Source organism: Fimicolochytrium jonesii, assembly GCF_025526975.1.
Source record: "Fimicolochytrium jonesii strain JEL569 chromosome Unknown EV422scaffold_6, whole genome shotgun sequence".
Classification (NCBI taxonomy): domain Eukaryota; kingdom Fungi; phylum Chytridiomycota; class Chytridiomycetes; order Spizellomycetales; family Powellomycetaceae; genus Fimicolochytrium; species Fimicolochytrium jonesii.
The window spans coordinates 813900-833246 of NW_026515673.1; the positions used below are offsets into that span (position 1 = coordinate 813900).

A 19347-nucleotide genomic window follows, 5' to 3' on the forward strand; every position below is an offset into this window, starting at 1 on the left:
TACCTATCTCAGCCATGATCGACAACGGTGCCCTGTCCTGCTTCATCGACAGAGACTTTGCCCGCAAACACCGCATCGCCCTAGTCCCACAGCAGCGTCCACTGACGATTGAACTCATTGACGGTCAACTCAGCTCTGCTGGACCAATCACCCATCACACCCAACCAGTAGGCATGTGGGTCGACGACCACTTCGAAGAACTCGTCTTCCATGTCACCAAATCACCCCATGCTCCAATCCTCCTTGGTCTCCCCTGGCTCCGCCTCCACGACATTAACCTTGACTTCAAGAACCTTTCGGTCGGTTTCCGTTGCGACAGTCAGTACCATGAATTCGCGAATTGGGACAACTCTCCAGCACCCCCGAGCCCAGCACCCGCCAGAACCCCCGAGCCCTTGATCCGCATCCCCCAGGATGAAGTTCCCGTCAACGAAACATGGTCGATTCCAGTACCCAAGGTATCTCGCTCCAGCACCCCAGAACCGGCTCCCACGCCGCTCCGAGTCTCGTTCATCTCCGCCCCAGCCTTCCGGGTCGCAGCAAGGCATGACCAGGTCTTTGTCGCCTACACCAACCCTGCGAAACCCGATCTCCCGACCTCGCCTAGCCCCAGTAACCCCCCGACACCCGAGAAAGACATCAAAGACTTCCTGCCCCCCGAGTATCAAGACTTCGCCGACGTTTTCGAAAAGAGAAATGCTGACACACTCCCCGAGCACCGACCCTACGACTGTCCAATCGATCTGGAAGAAGGCAGGCAGCCACCTTTCGGCCCGATCTACAGCCTCAGCGAACCAGAAATGAAGGCACTCTGCGAATACCTCGAAGAAAACCTCGCCAAAGGATTCATCAAACCCTCAAAGTCCCCTGCCGGTGCGCCAGTCTTATTTGTGAAGAAAAAGGACGGTTCTCTCCGCCTCTGCGTCGATTATCGAGGCCTGAACAGCATCACGGTGAAGAATCGCTACCCCCTGCCCCTGATCAACGGTATCATGGATCGTTTGCGCGGCGCCCGCCGTCTCACCAAGATCGACCTTCGCGGCGCTTATAACCTCTTACGCATGCGCCCGGGCAATGAATGGAAGACCGCCTTCCGCTGCCGCTACGGCCTATTCAAATACAATGTCATGCCCTTTGGACTCAGCAATGCTCCTGGCCTCTTCCAGTACCTGATGAACGACATCTTCCGCGACATTCTCGATGTGTTTGTTGTCGTCTAAAGTCTGCAATCGCTCTAAAGACTCAGCAAGCCCAAGGACGCGCCCGGCAGCAACGACATCCTCCTCCCGCAACAACCGTTCGACTCGTCTTGCCAGCTTCTCGTTGATTTGAACGGAGGTCCCAAGGCGATTGGAGTCGTTGCCTCTGACGGACGACGTGGTTGCGTGTGCATCCTCAGGCCCTTGCCAAACGATCTCGACATCGCCATCGCACGCATCAAAGTCCATGTATACGCGATAGTCTGCATTCACAAAGACTCCACCATGACAGGCGAATCCATCCGCCTTGCTTTTCAGCTTGCCCGTTGTGTTCGAGACTGGGAACCAGATTCCGTATGTGAGCTTCGATGCGTCGTTATCGCGGTGGAATTTATTGGCAAAATCATCCCATGTGGCGGTGATATTGCTGGCAAAGGAGTCGTCTGCAACGAGGTTGCCGAATTCCGCTTGTGAAATGCTTGGCACGCGTGGTTCCTTTGCCCGCTTTTTGATGCGAGACAAGAGGTAAGGGGAAAGCTTATTGAGGAAGTGGATGTAATGCGCCTCAATGTTTGGTAACTCAGCTTGCAAGGCGGCCCACTTCTCCCTGCTAACGGAGTCCTTTTTTCGTGGTTGATAGATGCCCATGCGTTTTCCACTATCTGTACCCGCACGCCAGCCAACACCGATCATGGTACCGGATATCTGCGCGCCGTTTATCGTCACGGGGTAAGCGAACTGTCGCTGGTGGTGGAGGTGGAGCGCGATCTCCTCGAAACGGGCCCTGTCATCCGTGGACATATCCGCAAATGGACAAAACCTTGCCGCAAATACAATCTCATCTGTTTGCCTGTCGGCCACAACAACGATGTCCTTGTAGAGACGGGTGTACGGGTGATCGTGATCAACTTCCCTGGTATTTTGCTTGAGGAAGTCTTCGTGCGTAAGGTGCTTTCCAAACGGATGCGGGTTGGTTTGCTGCTCAGTCTTTCTTGTTGCCCAGAATATGTACGCACTGTCGTCGGAACCTATGGCACAAGGCCATACAACAGTTGGTCAGTCGCGTTGGTTGAGACGGGTCTGACAGCATACGTAATGAAACGAACCTTGATCAACACTTCTATGCTCAGCTCCAGCCTCAGTATCACCCGCCGTCTTCAATATCCTCCGCATGTTTTCATTCTTTTCTCGCTTGCGCTGTCGGTTTGCCGCCTTTCCCCTCGCCAGACCGGCTTTGGAACGTCGTCGCGGCTTTGACGTTGATGCTGATTCTGTCATGCTGATTTGCCTGGTGAATGGAATATGTAAATTAGTTGGGGCGGAGTACGTAGGTTGTCGCGGGAGCATGGGGGTGGGTTTGTGACGTAGAATGGCAAACGAATTGCGAGGCTGCCCCTTTTCCGGGCTGTCTCGGGCGATCGCGAGCCGAGAAGGTCGCTAAGCGTATCGCGAGGCTGCCCCTATTCCGGGCTGTCTCGGGCGATGGCGCAAATGGATAGCGTATCGCAAGGCTGCCCCTATTCAGGGCTGTCTCGGGCGATCGCGAGTCGAGAAGGTAGCGTATGGCGAGGCTGCCCCTATTCCGAGCTGTCTCGGGCGATCGCAAGTCGAGAAGGTAGCTTATCGCGAGGCTGCCCCTATTCCGGGCTGTCTCGGGCGATCGGTTTTGGTAATGTGTACAGCTTCTAATTCTCACCTGTAGTGTAGGGACTGTTGCCTTGAAGTTGAAGCGGTCGGTAGTAGGGGAATGTCGGCGCTTGCTTTTATACCCGCTCGAAAGGACCCTGAAGAAAAAGTTCACGCCGCCAGTGCAAAGTGTATCCTTGTGAACGGTTAGAAAACACTGTTAGGAGATGTGTTTGGGCCTTGCCCAACGCGGAAGGGCTGCCCATACGCTCGGCCTTACATGTACAGCCTTCACGCTCGGCCTTACAGCCTTCACCCTCGGCCTTACCCACGCTCGGCCTTACAGCCTTCACGCTCTCAGCGCCGTGGTTTGCCATTTGGTACGGCTGGTATGTAGGGGGTAGGCACTACTACCCCAGAATTCAATTTCCCGCAAATACTCATCATCCAAAAAACGAATCATGGCTCGAGTCCTGCAACATAGGGCACTCAACTCTCCTTCTTCCGCTTATGCAGATACCGATAGACGTACAGTACATGTGCAGTATTCGTGTTCAAACCGGAGATGAGATATGGTGGGTGATCACTGAGGAGGCTTTGCGACAAACCGGATGGAAGGGAAACAGGATGGTTGCACGGTAACGGGATGGTTGGACGGAAACGGGAGACGCAAGGATGGGATGCGGAACTACCACCTCGTTGCTGCAGGCGTCCCTCTGTCTGATATGAAAGTGAGACTGTTGCACACGGGAGAAGAGTGATGGTGGAGGAGAGGGGAGGTTAGCTGGCAGGTCATGCCGGGACGCCAGGACTCCCCCACTTGCAGAACATTCCCACTTGCACATCCTCACGCACATCCTCACGCTGGTCTCTTGTTTTACAGACTAAGCGACGAAACGAATTCAAAGGGGAGGGGAAACGGACAAAGCGGGCGACGGCGGTACACGCATTCAGTTGTTTTAATACACTTCTGAAGTAAGATGCAGTCGGAATCATCTCACGCTTCAATCTCAACGGCGAATCCGCGGAGGAATATGCCACAACAATTGCGCACCCCGACACAAGCCATATCCAGTGGATAAACGCCCGACGAAAACATCTATATGACCAGCTCGGAGCGGGAGAGAAGGAGGCGATCGAAGGCATTCCGTTGTCCCCAATTCCAACTCCAACACCAGCCCATGCCCTCGACGCATTACTGAGCGCCGCGAAACATCTCCTCACTTACCTCGATTCCAGTATTGAATTCGGATTGTTTACCTTTGATCCCACTACAGAGTGTGCAACAGCAACAGGGACATCTCCGATGCTGTGTGCGATGCTTAGTGACGGGTTGGCATCTAAAGCCGATAATGGTTATCAGCAAATCGAGACCCATTTTTGCACGCTTGCACGTAAGTAACATGCCATTATCCTCATGCTCCGTGTGTCTGTCCTCCCCACTAATCACAGATATTATAGAAACCGCTTCATGCCCCCCCAAACGCCGCATGTACTTTACCTCCAGGGAGGATATCGTTGCGTTTGTCAAAGAACGCTACAATCAGGCATTCGTGAAGGAGCGTCACCGAATACGTTTTCGCGAGATATCGGCCTTCCATGAGGGACACCCATATGCGAGCGGGTGTCCGCTATATCATCCATACTTTGCCGCGCTGGCCAAAGCAAAAATGGATCAAGGTCAGCGAGACATGTGGGGAATGTATGCTCCTTACCTGGAATTCAAGTGGCGCAAAAAGGGGCAGAAGCTGTCTCTAGGTAAGGCGACCGGACCGTGTTCCCGCATGCATTGACACAGCGCACTCATCTATGTATAATAGACGACATTTTTGCTCCGGTTCTCCTAAATGACCCTCTCGCTATGCGGCCCGGGGCGCGGATCCACCAGTTTGTTGACAAGGCTGCATGGGCACAGAACCGGGAAGGAGATCACCAGCCCACACCAACACCTGGCCCAACCCACACTACCACACCCAGCGCCATCTCAAACCCCGACATTGGCTTTGCTTTCGGCGGATTTGACGACGGCGGCGGTGGAGTTGAAATCATGGCGGACAGCGGCGGTGGCGGTGGAGTTGAAATCATGGCAGACAGCGGCGGCGGCGGTGGAGTTGGAATCATGGCAGACAGCGGCGGCGGGGGTGGAGTTGAAACCATGGCGGAGAGCGGCGGCGGCGATGGCAGCGGCAGTGTGGTGGTGGCCGGCAGAAGCGAGGGTCTGTCGAATACGGGGTTACGGTCGGGTGTCGGGAAAAATAAGCTGCCGGTCTCTCAATAGCACAAGAAGAGATCTCAAGCAAGAGCGTCGTCTTGCCACTTCATTATCCAGGTGCTTTGAAAGGAGTCCTTCTTCTAATACGGGGTCAGGAATTACGGGCACGGGTATGAAATACGGAATCGGAATATCTGCAGGTTTGACTACAAAACAAAACAACGAGGTTATTCAGTCTCACTCTCAGCTCTTCTTACGTACAAGATTCCTGAACTGTCGAGTACTCGGCGACGTCAGCAAAGTACAAGTCGCGACACTCGGGGTCATCTTGTCTAAGCTCTCCGGGTCTATGAGCGCGCCTTGAAAGTCTATCAGAAACTGAAAGAAGTCGTCGGGAGTAGAGAAGTAGAAAGCTCTGTTGTTGATCAGGATCTGTGTTCTGCGTGCACGAATCTGGGTTCTGCGTATTGTACAAAGGTCTGGGGAAAACAGGGGGGTTTTATTATGATTTTTCTAGGCTACGGGATTTTGTCGAAGTCCAAACTCTCTACTAGTCATCTCTAGAGGATTTAGCTACGTTGGGGTCTTTTTCTCTTTTCCTGCGGCGGTCTACGTAGTTTTTCCTTTTTCCATTCGCAATTTTGGCGCTGATACAGTCTTATCGCTAATCTTTTCTCGGGGTTTTCTGCAACGTTCGGCGTATACGGTCACCGGAAATTGGTTTTCTCGTTTCGCAGGTGATTTCTTCAGCGTTTCGGGCGTCGTGGGAGCTTCTGGTTGGTTGAGAGTCGGGTTGGGGGTGCTTTCATGTGTGAGATCCTCTCCTACGCCTACATTTTTTGCATGTCAGTCGTATCCGAGGACAAAACGTTGTTGTGAAGCAAGGCTTTGGTAAAGGTAGTTGTATTTGGTAATCGTCGGAGTGTCGGGAACGCGAGTGTGTCGATTTATTGTCGGAAGTTATGACGGTATTTTGACGTTGTCATATAAAGGTGATTTCATTCGCTCGTCGAAGATTCTAAGCGTATAATTGGCGTCGAAATATTATCGATTTCATGCGCAGTTCGAAGCGCACTACTACAGCGGCGGTGGAGTTGAGGGAGTTGAAGAGGACCAGGCGCGACAGATGATGAAGACTACCTATGATGAAAAGCAGCTGCTAGATTTCGTCGCGCAAATGGCAGAGACCATGAACACACTCCCAACCCAGACAGACAACTTGGCAGCTCAGCTCTCTTTGGCAGCTCAGCTCTCTTTGGCAGAGCCCAACATCGAACCAGTCAAACCCGTCGCAGCCGCCACTACTGAATCTCCTACGCATGCGCGCGTCAACAATGAAGAGCTAAACCCCGACCCCTCCGCAATGAATATAGACGTTGACGGTTGGTGTAACCGGCCGCCGGCAATGTGGAAAGGCGAGCCGTGGCCAAAGGTGGATGGAAAGCATCTCATCTTCCTTCAACGTGTAATCAGGAGCAAAAATTTGCCGGTGGGCCAGTGGGCTCTCGGATGCGGCAGAAAGGAAGGAGCAGGAGATTTGAGGATACTGGCAGGGTCGTCGATCATCGAACCCGCTACCATTCGGTGGATTGTCAAAACCGATAGCTGGCTGAACGATCAAGCTGTCAACAGGTCCGTTCCCGCTTTCCGTGCGAGTGTGTTGTGTGTCATTGTTGTCACTCACTGATGCTTGTCTCTGGATATATAGGTGGTGCGCGTTGTTACAAGCCAGGTCATCACGGCACCCAACCATTTATCCGCCACTGCTAGCCGTTGCATCCACCTGGCTCCAAAGTGTCAAAATGGCACGGAGATCCAATGTCCCTATTCGGCTTGTTCCGGTAAGAAAAGTTACTTAACCGTACCGTTCTTAACTAAACTAACTTTCCTTTGTTGTTTTATGTTAAGCGGTCGATCAACATTGCAGAGTACAACATACTGCTATTCCCAACAAACCCAGACAATCTGCACTGGGTCCTGTTTGCAATACTCGTCGCGGTGCCGGCGCCCAAGTCCGCAAAACCCCTGGGCCCCCCTGGCTCGCCATTAACCAGACACGAAAACGTATCCCTCGTTTTATTTGACTCAAAGCCTCGCCCGAACGACCACGACTACGTTGATAAGATGGCCAATATCGGCTCCCTCTTGTGGGATTGGTACATTACGGCCACTGAAGCCCCGCTCAATCACACACCGACACCGACACCGACGGTTGACGCCCTCTTCACGCCTCGACAGCGCGACGACCATAACTGCGGGACATTTGTGTGCATGATGGCTGAGGCCATTGCCCGTGGTGCCGTGGGTGAGGTTACCGAATCATGGGTCAATACGCAGACCGCCGTCAATGCCCGCCATAACATCGCGCTGAGCATCGTGTTGGCCATGTTTCTTCACGATGGTGATGCTCATCAGTATACGGATGTGACGAAGTGCTAGAGATGGAAGATGCAGATGCCGGGATGGAGGGTGCAGAGATGTCGGCGTAGGAGGAGGTGCAGAAGGGTGTTGTGCCGAAAGATGCGAGCTCCTAGTTGTGATAGGGGGAGAGTATAGTATATTATACGTATAGTACGTGCCTTCGTATCCGTCATCCATCCACCTCGTAGCTTTCCTCAAACGCGTTGGAACATATGGAAGCTACATCCATGTTTTCTTGCGCAAGAATGGTTCCACAACACATTCCTCTCACATCATTCAGGTCTTTGTTCTTTGCTCTAACAGCTTGATGCAATAAATCACGTTCAAGATCACTCTCATTCAGATTGTTTATTACAGAGAAAAACAGATGAGGGTCGAGAGGACAGCCTCGATAGGCGCAGCCATATCAGACAATTTTTTTCGCACCACAGCCCGTACAGTAAACCCCCAATGATCCGTCCATCCTACTCCCATCCCACTCGAAATCCACACTCATGCGCGATAAGCCGGCGGCGGCGCACTCAGATCCTCCCCACTCGGCCGTCCCCCAACTGTCGTTGTAGGCGGCGGCGGTCCGGCCGGCGGCGGATACTGTGGGTACTGCGGCTGGCCGCCATTCGTACTAGCATTACTATGCCTCCGATCATGCAAATCAGCAGCCGAGTGGCCCGGTTCCGGGAACAGCAGCGGTGCTTGGCTCTGTCCCTGGTTCTGATTACGGTGTTGGGCGTCGTAGGGTGTTGGAGTTGGGTAGTGACCGTTAGGTTGGTGTGGTGGCTGTTGCTGTTGCGTCATAACAGGCGGCGGGCCAGTATACACGCCCCCAGATCCCATCCCAAACACTGGCCCCGGACCGCCACTGAGGAACAAACCCCTCCTGCGTCGTCGTCTCCGCATGCAGAAGAGACAAAGTGTGAGGAAGAAGAGCAGCGCAATAAACCCGCCGACGGAGCCGCCTATGATGGAAGGGTTTTGATTTTGCGCGCTCCAGCCGCCGCCGTAGGGGCAGGTGCCGTAGACGGATTGGCAGCTTGCGGCTCTGAATATAGAGATGGGAATGAGTCTCTCCGCCTCTCCCTCCCAGAACTCTCTGCATACTTACGAGCACTGATTATAGTTTGTCCAGTAATTGTTCCCGCAATAGCATCGGCACATCGCTTGGACCCCCTGTGGCGCCATGAGTGCGACGAGCAGGGTTGTAGCGAGGAATCGTGGTTTGAGGAGCGTCGAACGGATCGAAGACGTGGATGCTAGTGTCATTTTCGGGAAGAGTATGAATGTGGGTATGTTTAGACTGTATTTCCTGGCGAAGGTGGATGTCGACCGTCTTTTCTGGTGCGCAAATGGCGGGGACGGTGAGTATTTATGTTCTGGGTGGAGGGAAAATCTTGGGTCTTCCTTATGGAACTAATGCCAGCCTCATTTGTCGCTTCTGACGATATGTGGCACGAAAACAACCCGTCGGGTGTACGAACTTATGATGGAGTCCCTTTGCCCGTGCTGCCTTTCTGCAACAGTGCAACTCACCTTCTGACAGCGCTTTTATGACTTGAAAACTTGAGAGTGGGGCGGGGTTGAATCTGAAGGTCGCCAAGAGACAGGGAGAATGTAGGAGGAATACGTCATTCCCGCTTCTCTTGTCCAAACGCGTGTCGATGAGTCGTGAGATGATGACGCACGCGTTGAATAAGCTTGTTTTTGAAGGCTGTGTGGTTGAAGGTTCCGTCGTCCACTCCACCAGTGGCTTCATAGAAAGGCTAATGGAAATCGGGCCCTTGGCATAATCAGCGGGGGGGAAAGAATGCGCTTGAGGTCAACGAACTCCGGAGCGAGATTCTCATGTCCAGAGGTCGTCGTCGGGCGCGGTCCCGAGTCTTGGTAGCTCTTTCTGGCGTCTGGAAAGAATGGAAAGCGGGAAACCGCCGGACGGTTCCGCTAACTTAACCGTGTCCAGAGTCACTGCATGCAGGTGCTGCCTTCCTGCATTGTGGCAAAGTGACTGACTCCCTGCATTGTGGCAGCTGACACTTTCTTGGACTTCGTTCTGTTTCCATTACCATATTAGTATAGGCTGCCAGATATCTGGGTACGACGCCCAAGGACACATCAGTCCGAGCATAGCCACAGGCTCAAGTTACCGACCCCCATGCAGCCCAGGGCAGGATTGACAGCTGGCCGGTGACTTCTGGGTTAACCACCCGTCGTAACGAGATATCTGGCAGCCTACTGTACAGTACATCTTCCTCATCCCTCACACACAGCCTGAGGATGTCCTAATCGGTTCATTCCCGTTGTCCAACGGCAGGGCTGTTATTTTTTTTATAACATGAGCTGAGAATCGACGTACTGTACTGTATGATACTATATCCATGTAAGATCTACCCATGGGAAAGCGATAGCAAATGTCGTGGGTCTGGGTACGTGGTAGATGTACAGTACAGTCAGCGGACAAAAAGCTGTGTGCACCCCATATGGATTTCAATGACCGTTTCACAAAGCGCACCGCGCGTTTTGGAGCCGCAAGCTTGAGTATTGAAGCCAGCGACGAAGCCGTGATGGCGAAATGCACGCCAACATCTTCACCACCTCAGCTATGGGGAAACCTCTCACACCACAAAAAAGGGCAGCCATAGTTGCCCTCCATATAGCAGGCAAGACGACATCTGAAATTGCAAGGCAGGAGCACGTTCACAGGAATACTGTGAGGAACACTATTAAGAGGTTTGCGAACGAGAGTGCCACTGCACCAACCACCTATCAATCGAAGAAGCCAACAGGAAGACCAGCTAAGTACCAGCCTTCTGACGATGATTTGGCTGCCTTCCGCAGTATTGTCGTTGCTGACAGTAGCACTTGGGAGAAAACACTAAAACAGATCACTTTTGAATTCACACAGCTCACCGGACTCCAGGTGTCTGCAAAAACAGTGCGTCGCTACCTACGGGACATGCTCTATCTCACCTCGCGTTTCAAGGTCCGAAAGCCACTATTGACAGAGGACCATAAAGCAGCACGCCTTGCATTTGCACTGCAGCACCAAGACTGGACGGAAGCGGACTGGTCTCGTGTTTTCTGGACTGATGAGACGTCCTTTGAAATTGGCTGGGTACCTAAAATGCGGTGCTGGCGCTTACGAACTGAACGTTTTCATCCCGATTGCATCCAGGGCACCAGGAAGAGTGGACGAAAAACATTCATGTACTGGGGAGCATTCATTGGAAATGCAGTAGGTCCAATGAAAGAGATGCAGCGTGTTCAGCGGGAGGGTCAAAACCGTGGAGGGATTAACTCTACTGCCTATGTGCAACATCTTACTGCTAACATGTTGCCGATGTGGCGGAATCTAGAGATTTTTCTTCCCAATCCTCTCTTCATGCAGGACAACGCCCCTATTCATACATCGGCTGAAACTCGACAGTTCTTTGATGAACACGGCATTGAGCTTCTTCCCTGGCCAGCGCAGAGTCCAGATCTCAATCCGATTGAGAATCTGTGGGCAATGCTCACACGGAAGGTATCGAAAGCGAACCCTACCCCTGGAATGTTGGACAACGTTGTGCAAACTATATGGCCCACAATGCAGCCGCATCTTGATGCATTGACACGGTCAATGCCATCAAGAATGGCAGCCGTAATCGCAGCCAATGGGGGGACAACTAGGTATTAGCGAAATTCAGATCTAGATCCATTCATTTAGGTCAGGTTTCGCAATGCCCCAAGATTAAGGATGATGAGTTGATGTCGCGCAACGCGCGTCAGACACTGACTTAATCTGGCATGCACACAGCTTTATGTCCACTGACTGTACAACTGAAGCCCGTTGCGATCACATGAAGGCCTGACTATTAGCGCGGCAGGTCACACTGGGCCTAATAAGCTTGTCTAGGCTATTTCATTTGCGCTGCGGACGTCGGATCATCGGAGTCCTCCTGCGGCTTAAGGCCCAGGCTTGGCGTTGAGACGCGGTGGGAGTGAGTAAAAGCTACAGCCCACCGTGGAGAAGGTCACAAACTCTTTAGGTTGGCGTTGAGTTTGTGTACAGATCGACAGGTATTGAAGATTTTAAGATTATATGAATCTATGATAGTGAAATAGTCTGGCTGGTGACTTTTCGTTAGGCTGGTGACTTTTCCGTTAGGCTGGTGACTTTTCCGTTAGGCTGGTGACTTTTCGCATCGGCGCCCGCGTCTGGACTCGGGGTTGTGGTTGGTAGCACTGGTAGGCACTTTTTCCAGCCGCTAATTTTTGCCTAGCTCTGAGAGCTCATGGTGGTCCTTGATCCCATAGGATCCAGGCAGTTCATGAGGGCTATATAAGAGGGAGTACCCTGATGTTGGCAAGACCTGCTTCGCCAAAGCTTCCCCTTGCCGAACCCGTCGTGTCTAGCAGCCATGGACGAAAGAACCCAGTCGCGGTCCAGCATGTGGCCTCAACGAAAGAAGAGAACGACAAGATACTGCACTCCAACATCGACGAAAAGGACCGCGAACTCGACGCATTTGACCAAAAGGACATCGTGCCCAAGAAGCGTCTCTATGGGTCCTACGTGGACTTGCCTGAAGGGCTCCCCGACGAAGGCTCCGCTCTTACCATCCGTGCGCTGGTCGTCGGAACCCTGCTTGGATCTATCGTGGGCGCATCCTCCATCTACCTCGGGCTGAAAACCGGTTTCACCTTCGGCGCTGCTCTGTTCGGAGCGATTCTGGGTTGGGGTATCCTCAAGCCCCTTTCCCACTTTACCGGCGGGTTCTTCGGGTCAAAGGAGAACTGCACCGTGCAAACCACCGCCACCGCTGCCGGTGGATTGCCCTCCATCTTCGTGGCCGCTGTACCCGCCATGTACGGTTTGGGCCTGCTCGGGTCGGGACCTCGTGAGGACTTTGGCAAGCTTCTGGCATTGAACTTCATCACCGCGTACTACGGTCTCTTCTTTGGTGAGCTTCCTCTTTCTTCTTTCTCGTGAGATGTCTTGCCGCCGTTGCATAAAGCAAAGCTAATTCTACCGACCCCTCACGTCTAGCCATTCCCCTTCGTAAATACTTCATTTTACAATTGAAGCTCGTCTTCCCGTCACCGTTCGCCGCCGCTTCCACCATCGCTTCTCTTCACACCGTCACTGGTGCAGCGGTCGGCAAGAAGAAGGCCTACATCATGTTCCTGTCCATCATTGGTACCATCCTCTGGAACGTCATTGGGTCGGTCTTCATTCCGGGACTCTACAAGATGCGCATCTTCGCGTGGCTCTCAAGAACCGGCTGCGGTTCCACGTGCTGGGAAGCCCACCTGTGGGGTTGGGCCATCGAATGGACTCCTGCTTTCATCGGTGCTGGAATGCTCACGGGGCTCCATTCGTCCGTCTCGTTCTTCTTGGGTTCCGTCACCGCCTGGGGTATCGTCGGCCCCCTGCTGGTTGCAAACAAGTTGGTCGCCGGGAAAGGCTACCTCAGCATGCCCGGAAAGTCGGTCGACGCTTCCAGCCCCACCGGCGCAACCGCGCGTTACTGGTTGCTCTGGCCTGGTATCATGGTCATGATCGCCGCTTCTTTCACCGAATTGTAAGTTATGCTCATTCAGCTTGAGATATTATGAGCAAAGATCTCATATCCTTTTCTCTGTCCCCTTTAGGTTCTGGAATTGGCGCACCATGGTCGCTGGTTTCAAAGGTCTTTACATCCAGCTTTTCCGCCGGAACTCGGCCTCCGTGGGGATTGTCGGCGACGAGGACGAAGACCCAGCAGGCCCAGAAGAACAACCCAAAGCCTGGATGTGGGATGGCGGTCTCGTTGCGTCGATCGTTCTGACGGTCATTGTTGGATCGACCATGTTTGGCGTTGGTGTGGGTGAGGGCATCCTCTCTGTCATCCTCGCTTTTGTGTTCGCCTTCATCGGTTTCCAAGCCTCGGGAACCACCGGTGGGTATTCTGGCGATGAACTTCTATGATTGGTTGACGAACTTGGATCTAAACTCAACTTTTTGAACATAGACATCAACCCCACCGGCGCCATCGCCAAGACTGCCCAGTTCGTATATGGAGGCATTACTAGGGCCAAGGGGATGACTGAGCCACCTTTGGTGCAAAACGCGCAGATGCAAAACTTGATTTCCGGGGCTGTCGCTTCCGCCGCCGCCAGTCAAGCCGTCGAGATGGTCGGTGACCTGAAAACCGGCCACTTGCTTCGCGCGTCACCCAAGACTCAGTTCCTCGCTCAAGCCATTGGCACCTTCTTTGCCACCTTCATCTCCCTCGGCCTGTACGTCTTCTACGTCGACGCATACCCGTGTATCAACACCGTGTACGCGAACAAAGAAGGCGAATGCAAGTTCGAGTTGACCGCTGCTTCTGCGTGGGCAGCTACAGCTATCGCTTTAACGCAGAAGAACCCGGGAATCCCCCACACGGCTGCTGTCGCCGCTCTCATCATCGGAGCCCTCACCGTGTGCCTCATCATCGCCCGTAAGATGCTGCCCCCGAGATTCGCCTGGGTCATCCCCAACATGTCGGCCATCGGCGTCGCATGGGTCGTCCAAGAAACCAAGTACGGAAACGCCATGCTTTTGGGCTCGACGATCGCGTACTTCTGGTCGAAACGCAATGCGGCATCGTGGGAAATCTGGGGCTTCGCATTGGCTTCCGGGTTCATCGCCGGTGAAGGATTGGGCGGCCTCATCTCGGCGGCCCTGGAGATTCTGAACTTCGAGGCCTCCTCGGTCGGCTCGAACTTTGCCTGCAACCCAAAGACCTTCGGAAGCTCCGAGGTTCCCTTCTGTGGGTAGATAGTCTCTCACAAGTGCTGGTCATTTGTTGTGCGCCGGTCGTGACCGCGACCACCGTCTGGTTGCCATGTAGATTTCTTAACCTGGCGTTGTTGCTCAAGTACGGCGTTCGTGCAATACCCCAGGCTGCTATATAGATTTCTTAGCCTAGCCTTGTTTAGATGCTGCCTCTTCAAGTCTTTGTCCATCTCATCTGAAATAATTGAAATGACATTGAAGTGGTGAAATGAGTTTTTGCAAGCACCCGCTGTCGTGATTATGTTCCAGTCCGTAAATTCCACTATGCCCCAATTCCCTTTGCAAAAGTTATGCACGCTTCCAGCTCTACTATGCAATGTATATGATACTAGATTCAACACCCTGATTACAAGGAAATGCCCCTTCCTTGGAAGGCTGGAGAAGGCGCCAACGGACAGTATGGATGCAAGACTTGGAAAGGATGTCCTGAACATGCAGTCTACCTTCAAGTCCAATCCAGATACCCGCTCGAAGATCATCTGTGTGGATGCGGCGCAAAAGCAGTGGACATGGAACCATCTCGGACACCACGCGTGGCTTCTGTCGTGGCTCCGAGCGGAAGCTGACGTGGACGTGCCATTTTTGTTTGTCGCCCTTTTTGTTCACACCTCCATAAACACACTGGTTGACATTGGCATAATCCCTAGGTGAAAACTGCAAGCAACAGCTTCCTGACGCCGCTCACATTTCCTCGCAAATTCTTCGAATACTCACTCTCCCCACCTTCGCAGTATAAGATGTCGAAAAACGACAAACAGCAAAGCCGCTACGACACGGACTCGGAAAGTGGCGGCCCATCTTGCTCCCATCCATACCCATCCGATTTTCCACCGCCATATGCACCCGACAGCCCTTCGAACAGCAAAGACCCTAATATACCTTACGTGGACCCTGCTAAAAGTGGGAGTGGCCAGGTGCATCCTGCTGGCGGGCCTGTACCATTCCCATCGGCAATACATGTGCAGAATGCGGCGCAGGGGTCTTCTGCAGCCCAGCAGCCGCCGCCGGGACAGCCACGCATCGCCTTCCCGGACCCATATGCACAACAGGGGAACGCAGGGTATGCTCCACCCGCCAGACCGCCACCACAGGGCAACGGTCCATACGGTCCTCCAGGCCACCCACCCCCACAACAACAACAACAACAACTACAACAGTTCACCCAACCTCACGTCCCACCCACCAACAACAACATCGTCTACACCCAACCCCACTTCGCGACCCCCATGCCCGCCCCGCACGCCGGCGCCAGCCCCTACGTACAAGTTCAAGGCCAGCTGCTCGTACCCGGCGCCGCCGGCGTAACGCAATACGGCACAGCCGCAACAACCGTTATAATCTCCTCACCCAGCCAGCGTGCCTACCTCGGCCCAAACCCCACGACGGCGCTATGTCCGCGGTGTAATAGGGTCGTGCAGACGATGACGATCCCCGTGACGGGGTTGATCACGTATTGCATGTCCGGGGCGATTTTGCTGGCGGGGTGTTGGTTGGGGTGTTGTTTGATCCCGTTTTCGATGAATTCCATGAGGGATGTGGCGCATCGGTGTCCGCAGTGTGGGTATGGGCTGGGGGTTTATAGACGGCTGTGATGGGGGGTTGGGGGGTTGACGGGATGTTGTCTGTTCGGGAGTTGAGCGACACCTCTTTCGTGGCGGTCGGTCATGCATTATCTTTGGGCCATGGACGCTCTGATGAAGGCTTTCAAATAACTTTTGGCATTTTGGGCGAGAGAGCTGAACACCATAGTATTATTCATCACAATGCACATCCTTCTTTGACGTATCTGTCGTGCATGTTCGTATTGCAGAAGCGTCCAGATTCGCCATAAAGGTCGCGGCCATTTTCGGACATCGAAGACGCGGCCATGTCCGTGTGGTCCGTGTCCAGGTCGTTTTTAGTCGCTCAGCAGTGGAATCTCCCTCGAACCTCCCCCCACACGAAGGCCCGCCAGGAACAAGCACCTTGTCTTTTCGCACGTGCCCATATACCAAGCACTGCAGAGCGTTGAACAGCTTCCAAATCATCCGCTATGAGCTCAGGTCCATCCGGTGCCCCTGCAGCGGGCCCCGGAGACGAATTCGACAACCTCACCCGAGCGCAGCTCATAAGTCTGATGACCGACCTTGGTTTGTCTGGGAAGAACAAGAAGGTACATTTGAGTCACTTAGTAATAAGTAGAAATTTGCACGGTGTTGCGGACTGAAGATAAACAATGTAGACGGCGGTGATCCGCGATACTTTAAGGGCCCATGCCATGGTAAAGGCCAACCAGCGCGAACGAGAAGAAAAACAGACCAATAACCCAGCCGGGGTTGATACCGAACTTCAGCCAAACGACCAACAGACAGCTGAGGAAGCCACTCCCGGGGACGCTTTCCCAGGATATCCCAGCCCTTCCGAAAAGCGTCCTGCTGGGCTCGACGTGGCCGTGGGACAGCGACGGAGTCGGCGGGGGCGTGCGGTCGTAAATGATGGCGTGGGGATGGAAAGTAGTGAAGGGGCGGGTGGGAAGGAAGTGGATGGGCTGGTTGATGGGGTTATTGCTGCGGCGCCTGAGGCGGAGGCGGTGGATGTGACTGCCCAGATGGAGGGTTTCGAGACAGACGCTGCTGGGCAGCTGCAGGAGCCGGTTGCGCAAAAGGTGGGGACAGATACGGAGTCGCATGACCACAGCAACCTGCTTTCCGACTCGTCGAACCATATCAAACTCCACTTTGCGAAGGACGGACAGAAATCCATAGCTGCGCATGAGGAACCTGCTGCAGCCGAGGTCGAGGCGACGTCGGCGCATGCGGACGCGTCAGTCGAGAAGATGATGGAGGAGATCGGGCCGGGGGATTATATGGCGAGTGATGCACAGGAGGACGGGTCTGCCTCGTCGAGAACTATGTCGCCGAGGAATTCTAGGTCGGAGACCTCGGAAGAGAAGGATTCGCAAGCGGGATCCCAGACGGAGGGGGCGACACCGTCTGCGCAGGACGCCGCGGTGCCCAGCGTGGCGGACTTCCTGAAGAAGCAGGATATGGACGCGTTCCAAACGGTGTTTGAGAAGGAGGAGTTGATGGATTGGGCTGTTGTGAGGGCTGTGGGTGTTGAGACTTTGCGCGCGTTGGGGATGACCGCTGGCGCTGCTATTCGATTTGTCTTGGCTGTTAAAGGTCAGTTTCCCCCGGACGCTCAAGTTTTGCGCATATGGTAACCTGCCGTGGGACGCTACTAAACCATTTTTCGTTCCACGCCTTCAAACAGAACTGTCCGCAGACACCGCAGCACCCGAGGAAGTCAACCTCACGATCCCCGTCACCAGCATTCAGTCTCTGCTAGAGGAGCTGAAATCGCTCAACGTCAGCAGCACCAACAAAACCAAAACGAACCTCCCGCAGCGCCGCGCCAAAACAGCTCCCCCGACAACAACGACACACCGCCGCACGCACACCGCCTCGACCACCACCAGTGACACCAACGCGATCGCCCCCATCGCCCCCGCAGCAGAACCCATGAACCTCTCAAAACCCGACCCATACAAACGCCTCCACTCCGCAATCTCAGCCTTGACACCCAAACGCGGCAGCGTCGCCCCCCCAATCACAACAACAACAACAAACGCGCCCCCGGTCCGAACAACCAACGCCTCCCGTCTCCGCGCCCAACGTCTGCTCAACAACTCCGTTCCCGACTCGGGCTTTCTGGGTAGCGGCAAGGTCGGGGAGGCGGCGGCGGGAGTGGCGGGTGTTGCGCCGGCGGGAGGAGTGACTGGGAGAGGGAGATTGGCGCCTGCACCTGTGAATAGGTACTTTGCGCCTGGGACGCCTGCGGCGAACGGGAAGAAGGGGAGGTAAGATTGGGGGATTTTCTTGGGGCATAGGAGATGGGTGTTGATATCTCTTTGTTTGCGCGTTTGATAGGCAGGTTACGGTGGGAGTTACGAAGCGGGGATAGGGTGGAGTAGAGTGTTGGTTGGGTTGTTTCTGAACGATCATGGTTTGTGTGGTTATGTACGCGAAGGCGGCGAGATGGGTTGCCGGGCGATTAGTAAAAGATGTTTCGACTATTCTTGAATACGGGATGGAGGATTTGTGTCATATGTATTTCCTTGTGCTATTTTCAGAATTATATCCCAATTCATCCTCTATCGTAGTTTCTGCATCCTGAACATGAAACCCGTATTCGATTATGCTGTTTCGGGGTTTTTTGTAACAGCTGCGGAAACTTTGAGCGAGCTGCACCCTGCCCACTTTGTGTTTCCGACACCGCCCTTCGGTGGACAGAGCGTCTTCTTGATTCCAGGAAACGGATCTCCCTCAGGGGATCACTGCATAAGAATGACCACGGTCGTAACTGTAGGTCTATCTGATGAGGGTCTGGTCTACCTTCGCTGAGGCGGGCCCGTCAAATCCACCCTCGCCTTGAGATTGATTCGCGCGCATTCACCGCCAGGTCGGCCGTCGCCAAGCTCCCGCTATTCCTAGTAAGTAGATCACCGTATCAACGCTTCCACCGTGGACCCGGTTGTCACTCTCACGCCGATGCTGGCGTCTTGCCTGTACCCCTAGGGACAGTGGCGACAGCCTCGAACGTGACGGCGCCGTTTTCGTGGGCTAAGGCCCGGAACACAATGTCACCCAATTTATTCGCTCATTCTCCCGAGATGTAGTCCGAGTCAAGCCAAACCGAGTCGTTCATAGACGCCCAAGCCTTGTCAAGCTCACAGCTGAATATTACCCCATGGCAAGGTGCATGTCCAGAATACCAAGCTTTAAAGAGCAGCGCATTGTACTGTACATCCAGTACAGGCTGTCGAGGTGGGTGCCCGCCGTGTCTTGCGTACGGCATAGGGTTTCGAGGGCCGTTTCCCCAATCATCTCGTATATGTTCTGTCTCATCCTCATTAGGTTAGGCCGGTCCGTCAGCGGGTGGCTCATATCGAGTGATACCCTGGTGGTCTACGAGTTGTTTGCCTTCGACAGAAGGGTATTGAGAGGCCGTGGATTGCTTGCGTGCACTGCAGGACTCTCGAAGCTGTCGATTCGAACCTTGTCAAAGGTCGGACAACGGTCGGAGGCTCGGAGCCCTGTGCTACGACTACGATGCGT

General features: G+C 53.9%; 5 protein-coding genes across 5 annotated transcripts; 4 read left to right on the forward strand and 1 right to left on the reverse strand.

Moving 5' to 3' along the window:
• Positions 1-3252: 3252 nt before the first annotated feature.
• Positions 3253-3959, reverse strand: EV422DRAFT_523373 (uncharacterized protein; the record flags this gene model as incomplete). Its single annotated transcript, XM_053069901.1, has 2 exons — positions 3253-3400; positions 3709-3959. Coding segments are annotated over 2 exons (318 nt in total), but the record flags the coding sequence as incomplete, so codon positions are not given.
• A 3682-nt stretch (positions 3960-7641) lies between these two features.
• EV422DRAFT_523380 (uncharacterized protein) lies at positions 7642-9053 on the forward strand. Its single transcript, XM_053069902.1, has 2 exons — positions 7642-8790; positions 8986-9053. The coding sequence occupies exon 1, from the start codon at positions 7909-7911 to the stop codon at positions 8710-8712; it is 804 nt and encodes a 267-aa protein (XP_052927279.1). The 5' UTR covers positions 7642-7908; the 3' UTR covers positions 8713-8790; positions 8986-9053.
• A 2735-nt stretch (positions 9054-11788) lies between these two features.
• EV422DRAFT_494115 (OPT oligopeptide transporter protein-domain-containing protein) lies at positions 11789-14233 on the forward strand (the record flags this gene model as incomplete). The annotated part of the gene is made up of 4 exons (XM_053067715.1): positions 11789-12392; positions 12479-13013; positions 13084-13370; positions 13443-14233. 4 exons carry the CDS (start codon positions 11789-11791, stop codon positions 14231-14233), a joined length of 2217 nt encoding a protein of 738 aa, XP_052927280.1.
• Positions 14234-14815: 582 nt separating this feature from the next.
• Positions 14816-15855, forward strand: EV422DRAFT_523387 (LITAF-like zinc ribbon domain-containing protein). Its single transcript, XM_053069903.1, has 2 exons — positions 14816-14898; positions 14983-15855. The coding sequence occupies exon 2, from the start codon at positions 14989-14991 to the stop codon at positions 15841-15843; it is 855 nt and encodes a 284-aa protein (XP_052927281.1). The 5' UTR covers positions 14816-14898; positions 14983-14988; the 3' UTR covers positions 15844-15855.
• Positions 15856-16072: 217 nt separating this feature from the next.
• Positions 16073-18409, forward strand: EV422DRAFT_523391 (uncharacterized protein). Its single transcript, XM_053069904.1, has 4 exons — positions 16073-16403; positions 16473-17412; positions 17504-18089; positions 18160-18409. The coding sequence occupies exons 1-4, from the start codon at positions 16284-16286 to the stop codon at positions 18191-18193; spliced, it is 1680 nt and encodes a 559-aa protein (XP_052927282.1). The 5' UTR covers positions 16073-16283; the 3' UTR covers positions 18194-18409.
• Positions 18410-19347: the final 938 nt, after the last annotated feature.

What these genes read in the sequence shown, in the direction of transcription:
- EV422DRAFT_523380 (XM_053069902.1), top strand. Translation starts at nt 7,909, where the DNA reads ATGATCCGTCCATCCTACTCCCATCCCACTCGAAATCCACACTCATGC.
- EV422DRAFT_523387 (XM_053069903.1), top strand. Translation starts at nt 14,989, where the DNA reads ATGTCGAAAAACGACAAACAGCAAAGCCGCTACGACACGGACTCGGAA.
- EV422DRAFT_523391 (XM_053069904.1), top strand. Translation starts at nt 16,284, where the DNA reads ATGAGCTCAGGTCCATCCGGTGCCCCTGCAGCGGGCCCCGGAGACGAA. An exon ending in TGTCTGGGAAGAACAAGAAG is followed by an intron (nt 16,404 to 16,472) that starts GTACATTTGAGT and finishes TAAACAATGTAG; the next exon opens with ACGGCGGTGATCCGCGATAC. An exon ending in GCGAACGGGAAGAAGGGGAG is followed by an intron (nt 18,090 to 18,159) that starts GTAAGATTGGGG and finishes CGCGTTTGATAG; the next exon opens with GCAGGTTACGGTGGGAGTTA.